The sequence below is a fragment of the Numenius arquata genome, chromosome 2 (assembly GCF_964106895.1).
Source record: "Numenius arquata chromosome 2, bNumArq3.hap1.1, whole genome shotgun sequence".
Taxonomy (NCBI): Eukaryota; Metazoa; Chordata; class Aves; order Charadriiformes; family Scolopacidae; genus Numenius; species Numenius arquata.
In genome coordinates, this window is record NC_133577.1 from 58,878,424 (window position 1) to 58,891,413 (window position 12,990).

General features: G+C 39.0%; 1 protein-coding gene across 1 annotated transcript in view; it reads left to right on the forward strand.

The window, feature by feature from the left end:
• ABCC9 (ATP binding cassette subfamily C member 9) overlaps window positions 1-12,990 on the forward strand; it is a 73,025-nt gene that overhangs the window by 36,561 nt on the left and 23,474 nt on the right. Inside the window, exons 18-26 of the mRNA XM_074168907.1 lie at window positions 3,374-3,412; window positions 5,025-5,126; window positions 6,525-6,609; window positions 7,073-7,153; window positions 8,179-8,316; window positions 8,821-8,946; window positions 9,514-9,610; window positions 10,944-11,173; window positions 12,065-12,213. Coding sequence (XP_074025008.1) covers window positions 3,374-3,412; window positions 5,025-5,126; window positions 6,525-6,609; window positions 7,073-7,153; window positions 8,179-8,316; window positions 8,821-8,946; window positions 9,514-9,610; window positions 10,944-11,173; window positions 12,065-12,213 — 1,047 coding nt within the window. The remainder of the gene's footprint in view (window positions 1-3,373; window positions 3,413-5,024; window positions 5,127-6,524; window positions 6,610-7,072; window positions 7,154-8,178; window positions 8,317-8,820; window positions 8,947-9,513; window positions 9,611-10,943; window positions 11,174-12,064; window positions 12,214-12,990) is intronic.

A 12,990-nucleotide genomic window follows, 5' to 3' on the forward strand; every position in this document is an offset into this window, starting at 1 on the left:
ATGTGATTCCACATGCATGACTAACGCAGCTACTGATCCAGGGGTGAAATGCAGGCTAGGTGAATTCCCCAACAAATTCAGGTATAACAACACAGTAATAGTAATGCTGGATCTGATTTCAGCCCCAGTTATATTGGGGTAATTCCACAATGCCTTATTGTGAAACCCCATTGTGGTACTTGAATGCCCTGTTGCTGTTGTGGTTGTCTGCAGTGAGAGCTGTTTGTCCTGCTGCCAGGGTTGTCACTGGTTTGGGACCTTAGGAGAGAAAGCACATTAGTGTATTTTTCTGTAAGAGATCTTGGCCGGGGCAAATCTTATGGGCGAGATCTCAGTTCTTCCCACTTATATGAGACATGCCTCAGATACATTACAAACCTTAGACAAGGAGCTGGCTTTTTGTTTTCCCAGTGAGGAATCTTCGTAAACACTGAAGCATGAGGCTATCCAGATGCGGTGATTCAGCTGAGCCTCTTTCAGGCCTGAGTTATTAAGTCTGTACAGGGACAGATGTGGGGAATATGCAGAGACGTGTATTCCCCTCATCCACACCAAGCCAAACAGTCAGAACCATCTCCTCAGACCGCTAAGCAGAATAGCTGAGTGGAAGCCCTTGACTTGGTATAGATTTTCTGTACATTGAACTGGTTTCTATGCAAACAGGTTGTTGTGTACTGCATGAAAAGCATGGGAAACACAAGAATTATAAAATAGATCCTCCCAAATGGCCTGTCCTGCCCTCAGGCTATAGAAGGCTTCAAGAAAAAATAGGAAAAGTCAGTCCTTCCCTCAGAAGGATTACCAAGTACAACTGCTTACCAAAAGGTTGCAACCACAATATCTCATAGAAAACACTGAAGGGAATTATCCATTATCCAGATGGATAAATGGTCAGCCAGATAAATGTCAGTAGCCAGAGTCAGCATACCTATTGGTGCTGCTGTGCTGTAGGGTTGCAGGGATGGGAATAAATCCCTCCAAACTGCTGGATAGAACTTGTGTAGATTCTCGGTCCTTGTCTTGCCTCAAATTTCTTGCCTGTATTAGCAAAGGAAGTGGTCCATCCTGCTGTTACAGTGGTATCCTAGACATTTTGTATCCCTTTTTTTCCTCCATTTTCATTTTGTAGGCCAAGGGAATCTGGACCTGGTTAGAGATGCATTAGTCTATTTTAAAACATCCAGAGTTAGCATAAAAGTTGTCCAAACTTCAACAAGGTTTCTTTTTCACTTTTCCTTAAAGCTTTGAGTTAAATACATTCTGACAGATCAGTTTATATATTCAAAATCTCACAAAAATATCTAATCAAACTGATAGTTTGTTTTTTCCTGCCACTTCAGACTTGAACTCACCATGCTCCACTTTGGGGAATATGTATATTTTATAGTACGGAATAAAAATCAGTATAAATAGCCACATTTCAATAAATAAAGAAATTACAGCAAAGATTACTAATCCCAGTGGGCAAATAAGGTGCTCTTTTTGGAAATCTCAGGAGGTTCAGTTTCATCCCACTCCCATGCCCTGCAATTGCATCACTCTCTCAGATCCAGTAGGGTAATGAAGTACAAGACCAGATACTTAATCCCCTTATTAGTGAAGGCCTCAGCTCAGCAAATGTCTTATATATGTTTATTCATGATTATTAATGAACATGGGTTCTCACAGAAATCTCACACAGAATTTGGGAGAATTAAAGTGTGTTTGTCAAGCTAAGCATGGAATGAAATTTTTAGCTAAGGAAAAAGAGTTTAAGAAATTGAGATCCTAAAATTCATCCTTGCTTATTAGATAATATATTTGATTATAATGGCAAGCATATTAAATCTATTATGGAATTGCAAGGGCTCTTGCAAGGCTTCTGCCCAGTTTTTGTTAAACTGTACTTCAGAGGGCGCTCCCAAATGTATACATGAAAGCGTTATCCCTTCCTCTACCATTGCAATGCTCTGCTGATACAAGTTTGGGCGGTTTTAATAGAGGAAATGTAGGATTTCTTTTTTTTGTTTGTTTGTTTGTTTGGCTTGACCTAATTTCCAGCCTCTTTTTAAACTCTTAGTAGACTCCATCTTTTGCTCTCTTGTAAATCTTTTTTCCAGAGAAGACTGGAAGCTTCTGCTGAATAAAGGACCAATTCTGGTGAAACAATGTCTGTTTTGAGCCTCAATTTATGGCTCTCTGACTCTTCTGAGATAACCAACAGGGCTTATTCACTTCTGATGTAACATCTTCTCAGGAAATAGGTGCACGAAGGAAACACTGGTTGTGCACTTCAGGAGGCATGAATTATCAAAGTTCTTAGAGAGCTGGTGTGCGGCACAGAAGGCAACATGTCTCAGTTCTGGCATTTTGGGAAGATGCTTAATATGTGAGTCTGGCAACATGAGGGCTCTACTATTAGAATTTTTATGCCCCTTTCCAGACTTGGATCATCTGCTTATGAGTGCAGCTGCAGTTACTGATATCCCAGCAGGCAAGCAGACATTTCTGTCTCGGCAGTAAAATATTTCATCTGGACGATTCATAGGATTGGGAGGGGAGGATTTGTAGATTTGGGATTTTTAAAGTAAGGCAAATAACACATTAATATCATTTTTCTAGTCCCTTCTAATACTTGTTTCCATTTACCTGGCATAAACTTACTCTTTTAGGTTTTGCACTTTGCAGTGATGTGTCACCATGCCTGGACACAAGCACCATTGCTGGTCCAGAACTGCTTTGACTTCCATTCCATGCCCTTGACACTGTTAAGAAGTCCATTAACAAACAGAGGGAGCTGCAAAGTCATTCATGTCATTACTGCCATTGCATGCTCTTCAAAATGTAATTTCATGGATATGATCCTTAAGAAGACAAGAAAAGCCTACATGTTGTTGTGCCATGCATGGCTTGATGCAGCCTTACTGCTATAAATGGGTTCAAAATCTGTTCTGATTCAAAAGTGTGTTTGCACCTTGCAAAATCGTATCTGCAAAGCTAATCTTTGCTCCAGGAGAAATTTGACTTAAGAGTAGTTACCAACTTTTGCAGGCCATTGGTGGAACTGTGTGGAGAAGCTAACTTTCTGTTTGTCAACCTTTTATATGCCCAGGCAATATTAATAACTTCGTTTTTAATGGGTTTTACAATACACTTTCTAACAACATAGCTTGCCTGTTTAGCCACCATGCACTATAGATATGAACTGTTGTATTTAGAAAAGTTATATGCTTTTAATTAGATCTTGTTTATTTTCCCTTTAACAACAAAAAACCCAGTGATGTTGAGTTCTTAAAATATGTACTTAACTCCAGTTACCCTGTACATAAAACTTGCACAAAATGATATTCTCTATATTTCCTGCTTACTAAATGGCATTTACCATAATTTACAGTGTAAATGAAACTGAACCTTCTTTTGAAGCATCCAGAAGGTATTATTTGTGTTTTTAGTGTATCATAATACACTCGTTCATTTCTTCAGAATTTCCTCAAACCTTCATCTTTGTACCCTTCAGCCACCTCTGTGTTTTCTTGCCACGTCGATAATCATTTACTGTAGGACTGACTCACAGATTGTGTTAAATCCAGTGGATCCCAATCTTCTCCAGCCATTGTACCACTACCTCGGTATTGTCTGAAAGATGTTCAACGCTCCCAGCTCCCGTTTGACATCACTGGGAGTTTAGTGTGCTCCATATCTTGCAAGACAGGGCCTCTACATAAAAGACATCACTACATGTACCCTCCCACGTGTTTGCATGTTTTCTCATCAGCAGTGGGGTTTGTGTTGCTTGTAACCCATCTGGACGGCTGTGTGACGGAGCAGGGCACACAGCACGCAAAGGGAGCCAGCTGTGCTCCAGGTGAAGTCAAGCAGTGTCTCCACGGGCTGGCTTCAGGGAAAGGGCCTGCAGGGTTAAAAGAAGGACAAGCTAAACCAAAAACACATCATAAATGATAGAGAAGTAGTGGCACACATAGCTGTGGTTGGGAGCCACACCATGATTTGCTACCTGATAATCCTGAGGATATATTTCATGCTAGTGCACACTGAACGGCTAAAACTCCTAAAATTTTTGAGATACTAATGACTACTTCTAACCAGCTATTTCACATGCCCTAGCACCCTCTCTCTCAATAGCAGATCCTAGATGCTTACATACAAAGCTGTATCAAATGTGCAGTTTGAAGCAATAGCATCAAAGAGATGCTGAGAAGCATCTTCCTGAGAAGGAAGATAAGTGTTCAGATCCATAAGCCAGTACCAGTTCACACCTCCTTCCTCACACATTTCAGGCATGTCAGAAAAATGTCTGAAATTACATGAACATTTTTGCCATACATAAGCAAAACAACCAGAAGCAAAGAACATTCATACCCCTATTGTACACATTTCATTAAAGTTTAAATATACACATTTAAAGTATGTCTAATAAATACTTGGGAGATTGTAGTGATTCCTTCCCAATCTGTATTAAACCACCCTCTTTTCCAATATGTCAGTCCACTGAAGATCTTAGACTTAAATAAACTTAGACTTAAAGGAAATAAATAAAATACAGACTTAAGAAAAAAAACATTCGCTGAGAAAAATGTATTTCCTGTGCACATCACGTAAAATAGCCTAAAACTTCAGAAAGTAGCAAGTGTCCTAATGCCATTTGAACAGTGCCTTTTCACTACTAGTTTTGATGATTTGAAAAAAATACCAAGTAACTATTCTTGTGACAATTTAATCATTTTGATTATTTATAATTTGCCTTTGGATTGAAACTGCAGTTACTAAATTGTGGTAGGTACCAGCTATTTATAGAAGAATAAAATACAATCTGGAGTGTAGATTTTGCCATCAGGGGAGAGAGTGGATGCTGTTCTAACAAAAGCACCTAATTTAAAATTCTTTCCTTCACTTTTGTAACAGTTGCTTTGCCTGTGTGCTTCCTTGTGTTTTTATGAATGCACATTCATAAAATTATTTTTGAAAACCTGACATGTCATAATATGGGTACTTTGCTTTTTACTAATGCTCTTATCTGTCTACAGTAGAAACAGATACTCAGTGGCTTACGCGGCTCAGAAGCCATGGCTGCTGAATGCAACTGTGGAGGAGAACATTATCTTTGGGAGCCCATTTAATAAACAGAGGTAAATATCAACCGCCTTGCAAAAACACCTGGCAGCTTCTTTTAAAGAGGTTTTTGGCATCTCCTTCTGGAGGAAATTTGTAGATTCTGAAAAATACCAATGCACAGTAACGCTGAGGTGAAATTAGCTAACCTGACTTCAGCCATCTCAATGGAAGGTTTCTGGTTTAGTCTTTCAAGGCTCCCCCTCTGACCAGAGTGCATGTCTAAGATGTTTGTGAAAAATCACACAGCGACAACGGCTCCCCGTGGAATACAGCAGAAGCCATATGTGGTTTTTTCAAGCAGCTAAGGTTAGGTGAGATGAATCCCATCTTTGGAGACTACTGACTTATTTTTGTTTAATGGAGCCTGAGGTTGCCGGAGGACTCTGGAAATTGAGATTCTAGGCGTGTTTCCACTGACTTTATGTGCTGTGATCAAGTTATCGGAGCAGCCGCTTTACAAAAACACCGCATGCATGAAGATGGGGTGCCTCGAGGAAATAACCTTAATTCTTCCTTTAGAAAGACAGGAGAAGGCAGTGTGAAAGATGAGGTGCACAGGTTCTGTTGTGCCTATCCGGCACTTGTTTCTTGTGTCCTTCTGAAAGGGTCAGCTAACAAATGCAGTGGAAAAAGTGACTTGACTTAAGGAAAACAAATTCCTGATGTTTTGAAAGGCAACTCTCTTTGATTTAAGTTATTAAAAATACATCCCATTCGTCTCAGTGAGTGGTTAAGATGTATGATTCCATTCCCACTTAATAAAACTTAGCAATGACCAAATACCTCAAAATCCAGATAAGCATCTAAAATTTCAGGGACCAGATTCTGCATCCATCCAGCTACTGCATCCATCAGCCTAACTTCACTCATATCAAAGGGGCAAAGCTGAATTACACCACTCAGATAGTCTGATCCCAGCTGCTTATTAGCAGATCAGCTGTGATACCCCACAGACCTGGAAATCACAACAATTTTCAAGTTTTTACAAGTGGTTTCCTGATTCTGGCAAGACCAGAAGCACTGCAAGGATCCTTTTCCTGGAATGTCACACTGAAGTAAATTAAGAGGCACCTAAATGGGGAAGAATAATAACTCATTGGAAAATGGCTTCAAATACTCCAGTCCAGCAAACCAGCTCTGTGATAGGGAGGAATGCACTCAATAATTTATGTTATTGAATCTTTAAAAAGTAGGCTTGCCAATAAAGACCTCTAATAAATATGTCATTTTTTGCAATGCTTAGTTTACAACGCTCCATGATTAGTTGCGGAATAATCGTTTTGCCCTACTTAGTTTTGCAATTATATTTGACAGAGCCACAATAACATAGTAGTGAATTTGAGCTGGAGGTTTTTATGTTAGCAAAATAAGCAACTGGTTAAATAATTGCAATGACCATCTTGTTTTTACAGGTACAAAGCTGTTACAGATGCGTGCTCTCTGCAGCCTGACATTGACTTACTGCCCTTTGGTGATCAGACAGAAATTGGAGAAAGGGTAAATAATATGAATGCTTTTATGTCTGCTTAGCCTATGTATTAAGAAGGCACTCTTTGATGTCACTCAGACAGACCTAGTCTGTATTGGGCTTCCAGCCTGCTAAATAATTGTAATTCACCAAGGGTTACTGCAAAAACAAAATTGTAAATGTTTTTCCTTCTTCAGCTGCTCTCAAGTGCTATTTTGTACTGATGCTAGTATTGATTGCATTTTTCAATCTAAGAAGCCTACTGTGCTTAGAGAAGCTCCTATAATTTACACTTACTCATGATCAGTTGCTGAATAATCATTTTTCTTCTGATATTATATGAGGATTATATTTGTTTATCAACTGGATTAGCATTTTAACAAAGCTTTTGTTCTTATTGCAACTCTGTGTAATTGTAAAAAATCACATTTCCAAAGTCCTATCATGACGTTTATTCAAAGATGCATATTTTTGATCCATTATATTCATTAGGGGATTAATTTAAGTGGCGGCCAACGACAGAGAATCTGTGTAGCTCGAGCACTCTATCAGAACACGAACATTGTCTTCTTGGTAAGATTTTTATTTTTCACACAGAGCACGGAAAGTTAGTAATAAAACTGTCATTCCTTTTATTTAGCTTTAGAAAAAATTATGTTGGATTTAGAAAACTATAGGGACTCGTGTTCAACTCCACATCCAAGTTATAGAGATAGAAAATAAACATCCATCAGATGAAGCAGCATCAAAAACATTCTGGGAGATGAAGGTGGGATTTCCTACAGAGATTAACACTGGAAGAGCAGAACAGATTGTCTAACTTCTGCTCACCCTCCATGGTGACCTAGTGTCAACATAGTCCCACTGAAATCAGCAGGACTTCTGATAAGGAAAAGCACCATAATGCGACTACACGGCAGCAATGAAGAGACTGAGGGTTCAGCAGTCTCCTGCAGAACACTGTGGGTTCAGACAAACTCTCCCTTCTCTGCTACTGATTTCAAGATATGTCAGGAATTTCAGGAGGCTGCTGCTCATGAAGGGGTTGTTTGAGCCTCCTCAGAATTAACCAGGGGACTTCTGTTCTTGGAGAAAAAGCGTTTGCATATTAACATACTTAAATAAAAGCATATTGTCTTATTGGTAACCACACTCACTCAAAGTGAAGACCAAACACATCTGCAGTTTAGTTGGAGGAAATTAGAACAGTTCCTAACTCTGCTTTGGTTTTCCTGTGCCAGTTTCCCATCAAAATTAGGCCCAAGCTTGGCTCTGGATCCTGGCATTTTCAAATTTGGACGGGAAGTTTCAGTTCTGGTGTTCCTGATATGGATTACTCCACATTGTCAGTGTGTCACCAGCACTGCGCACTTCTAAACACTAAAAATTAACCGAGTCCATTGCTATAAACTGAAGAACAATGGATTCTAGCTCACTGTTTCCTAGTAAAGCCCTCTGACTAGGTCTTAATCATTAGAGATGAAATGATAATAATTGCCAATGCTTTCTAATCTTTTCTCACTTTTCTTGAAAGAAAAATCTTGATTTTTGTATCCTGTTCTTTTTTCTTTTTTTTTTTTAATTTGATGTGATTGCAGGATGACCCATTCTCTGCACTAGACATTCACTTAAGCGATCATTTAATGCAGGAAGGAATTTTGAAGTTTCTCCAAGAAGACAAGAGGACTCTTGTTCTGGTGACACATAAGTTACAGTATCTACCACATGCTGACTGGGTAAGAGAAGCAATGCCATGATGCAGGTTTGCTCATGATGGACATACACTTGAAGTTAGCACCATAATGCTTGATCAGATCACTATTTTTCTCTATAATAAAGTCCCTCCTTCTTAATTCCATATGTCATGTGGCTAACTGCAACTCTACAAAATACGGATTTTATAGCAGAAGGAACAATTTTATTTTTACATTATTTGTATAGGTTTTTTTTTTGTTTGGAAGCCACTGGAGAATTGTGGCCTAATTACAAATATGACTGTTACTTGTTATGTCTTGTCCATGTTTTTTACAAGTACAGATAAAGCACGGCTTACAGAAGTTTTAAGTTTATGAGCTGTGTCAACAAACTTAAAAAGTGATGAATCAAATACTGAATACAGTGAACACAGAAATTTGCATAATGGTAAATCTCACCAATACTGAGATCCAATGTCTCGTAGGATGCAGGTCAGTGCTTTTGGTATGTTGCTGAGTTGATCTGTTGGATGCTCTCTCCCCTAGATCATAGCAATGAAGGATGGAATGGTGCTTAGAGAAGGGACACTAAAGGATATCCAAAACAAGGATATTGAGCTATATGAGCACTGGAAAACCTTGATGAATCGCCAAGATCAAGAATTGGAAAAGGTAAATAGGAGCATTTGGGCACGGGTGACCTTTCTGAAATGAAATACTTTTCAGTTAATTTCTAAAGAAACAAACCATGTCAGGTTTGTCAGGACACAAGTTTTAAACTAGGCATTAGCGAAAAAAAAACATGAACTGTGAGGAACTTTAATGACTGCAATGGATTGTCTAGGAAGTGTGTGGTGTATCCGTCATGGGTGGTTTGTAAGGACACATTAGGCAAAAACCCTTTTGGAATGCTGTGCACAACTGATCCTCTGCTGGGGCAAGGAGTGGACGCAGGCATATCCTAAAGTATCTCTTAGCCTCCCATTGTGTTATTGCCATGAGCATTTAGGATTCTGTAAAGACTATTTTGGAAGTTTTTATCATTCCAGAAGAGAGAGGATGAAAGAATGGAAGAAAGAGAGAGGGAAAGAAATGGACAAAGCAGGATTTTTTGAAAGATACCGTGCTTTTCCTTCTGTGAGCTAAATGATCCAAATAAAGTCTCTTTGAGATTATTGTTGGTGCTACCACAGCGGCAGACAGCTAAGCTTTATTAATAAATAAGTTTCCTTGTTACAGGATATGGAAGCTGACCAGGCTACTCTTGAGAGAAAAACCCTCAGAAGGGCCATGTACCCCAGAGAATCTAAATCACAACTGGAAGATGAAGATGAAGGTATGTTTTATCATTTCACTTTACTTACTCTATTACCATGTTTCATTGCCTCTCCACTTCAATAGCTGGCAGTTCATAGCAATGAAGTATGAAGATGTTAATGACACTTGTTAGTAACAGTGTAAAGACTAATACTTTGACCTGTTTACAATATGACTTGTTTGAGGGATTCTTCACAGATTTCTCTAAACATTGTGCGGGGATAAGGGTGTACTAAAACAAGTTAATTTCTTTGCTAACTCATACTGCCTGGAGGTATTGAGAGGTGAGATAGAAGTAAAACAACAGTAAGAATTGTAATTGAAGTGAATTGAGGTAACTCTGCCTAGTCATTGGCATAAATAATGTCCCTCATGAGATATCTATTAATTGTCTGTTCTGGGCTTATGAAATACCACCATGTGATCAAACTTGTAGCTATTTTCAGTTCCTTTTTGGATATGGAGTTAACCTGCTATTTTTCTAGCTGAGGCGATTTATGGAAGAAGCTTTAGGCTTTGTTCTCAAGCTTAGCTTCTTGTTCGCTCCAAGTCCTGTTGCTTTTTTAGAGGTGCAGATTCAGATTCACATCGCTTTTAAAGTGGGTCGGGGCCAGAATGGTAGGATACTGGAAGCTGGCAACAAGACCCATCACGACACCCCTTATTAATTCATTTTTAATGTTCAAAATCAGAAATTAATGGAAATGCTGGTAGTTCAGGGTTGTCAAGACAAGGTCAACATTTCTCTTCCCCAAGTGCAGCCTGGAAGGCTGTGAGATGTTCATTCTTATTACCTGGAAAAAAAAGAAAAAAGAATTTAAATGTCATGTTTATGCACCTATGAAATATATATTTCCCATAGCAAAAGTCTTCCACTATCTGTATTTCAGTAAAATGTGAACAATTAGCATTTGATCATAGACAAAACTAGTATTCTTGAATGAAGGGAAAATTGAACTCTTTCATACAACAGATGACAGAGCCTCTGGGCAGAAAGCTTTGGAGAGCTTTCTAGAATCTTCCATGTGACCCGAAGTGCTCTGCTGTAGCTGAATGGGTTGGGAAAGGCCCAGTCTCTTACTATAAAGAGTCAATACTGAAGATCTGACTTAGAAAAATATTTTATTAACGAACCTGTAACAAGTCAATGACTGACAGTCTATAGAGTTGCTCAAAGAGCACAGGGAAGTCTTATGAGAATATGTCTGAAGTGTTTGCTGGTTTTAAATGGCAAATTGAATTTTGCTATTAAAATTCAAAACAAAAAAAAAAAAGTCAACCAAATCCAGTAAAACCAGCTATAACTCTTAGTACTGCATCCAAGCTAATATGATCAAATTTCTGAGTCACAGAGGAAGAAGAGGAAGAAGATGAAGATGATAATATGTCAACTGTCTTAAGGCTCAGGACAAAGATGCCATGGAAAACTTGCTGGAGATATCTAACCTCTGGAGGATTTTTCCTGCTCTTTCTGATGATTTTCTCAAAGTTGTTGAAACACTCGGTTATAGTGGCCATAGATTATTGGCTTGCTACGTGGACATCCATGGACAATACAAATGAAGTCAGGAACATTGATGACGTTAAGAGCACAAATAAGGTGGGCCGTATCTTGGAGCCTGACGGGGGAAAAAAAAATGTTCTAAAGTAATTAATTGCTGTTCATCTAGAAGCCAGCTAGATTGGAAAGACAGATATATATAGTAAGATTGATTATTATATTGGATGGATGAATTGTTTATGCTAAACCATAAGACAATTCAAATTTTATCAGTCTTTTCAAACATGCAAAACTTATACGGAAGCATGTTTGAGATTAGAAAAAATATTGACTTTTCAAAGGAAGGAATCTCATACTAAACTTTCTCATGTGGATCTTAGGAACACCTAAGTCAGTGACTCCATTTTCCACATTACTGGCTGTCCAGTAATGTTCTGACAGAAAAAAAAAGTCTTCAAATATACTACTTAAATGCAATATGCTTGTAGCTGTAAATTTGACTCATATACAAATATCTTACTGGAAACCACTTAGTAAACTTTCAGAAGGCTTAAACGTGTTGTAACCCTGGCAGATTAGTTTAGGATTTGCTCTGGGAATTTCAGTGGTGCTTAATTAAGTGGAACTTTTCAACATCTCCCAAATGCCTTATTTCTTGAGAGGTTCTACTTCGGTTGTCTGAGTTTCTTGGCTAAGTTTGCATACTTTTGTATTTGTCCAGTTAGTCTATCTTCACAGTTCTAAGTACTGTCCCTTCAAGGTTTTGAAGGGTACTGATCAGTAGGTTGAGGGATCTTAGAACTTCCAGTTCTTCTAATTATGTGAACTTAATGAATTGCAGTTCTGTCATCGCTTTTTAATTTCCCAAAGATTTATGTAATATAAGTGATGTCCAGGTACCTTGGGAACTTCCTAGTAGAAAAGAGAAATGTGTGTTTATTTCTAGGACTGATGTATTTGTCATTTTATTAGACTTATCATGTAGCTGTCTTCAGCATCCTCTCTGGAGCAGGGATTGTCCTTTGCCTCATCACATCTCTGACTGTGGAGTGGATGGGCCTCACAGCAGCCAAGAACCTACACCATAATCTCCTCAACAAGATCATCCTTGGACCAATCAGGTACTGCAAAAATAACATTCCTCCTGAAAAGTTACGTGGTCAAAACCTGTCCTTTTTGTAACTGGGAGGGTATTCCTGTGAAAAGCTCTTGCGTTTGCCCTGTTTCCTTCAAGGCCTCAAAAAAATGAAAATAGCTGGTGAGGTAATCAGGGGCAAAAAAATTCTATGTCAGAACATGTGAAATTCTGTCCCCTGTTTATCTGGCTGAAACGCGTCAGATGATAGCTGACACCCCCTTCAAGGCTGGGGCGTCAAGGCAGGCTTTGAGTGCAGTTCTAGCTTCAGGGCACCCAGCTCCAGCTCTGAGCAATTGGCATGGTGTCAAATGATGTGGCTTCTTCTGATGGCCAGGGACAGGTTCTGTGCACAATAACCACAGTCTCTCACAGGCAGCAGCGTGGCCAAAAGAATGCCTGCATAACAAATACAGTTATCATGGTGCTTTCATGAAACAACTGAGTCCTGGTGCAGGAGGTTGAGCAGCGACCAGGGACAGCAACTGGGGTCTTTGGAAGGGATCTTAAATCTTGAGGGACCGTTGATGAAAGAGCAGGAGGCAGGACAGTACGTTTTTGTAAGAGGAGACTTAAAAGTTTTTTGGGGGTGGAAATGCCAAGAGAAGCATTTAGATAGTGAGGTTGCAGACATTATGATCTGTTATGTTCTTCATATTTACTGCTTTGATTTAGAAAATGGCTGGATGCAGCTCTGTATTCTGTCTGATCGGGCTTTTTATCTAAAACTGTAATTCCTTTTCAGGTAACTTTTTGTTTTTAA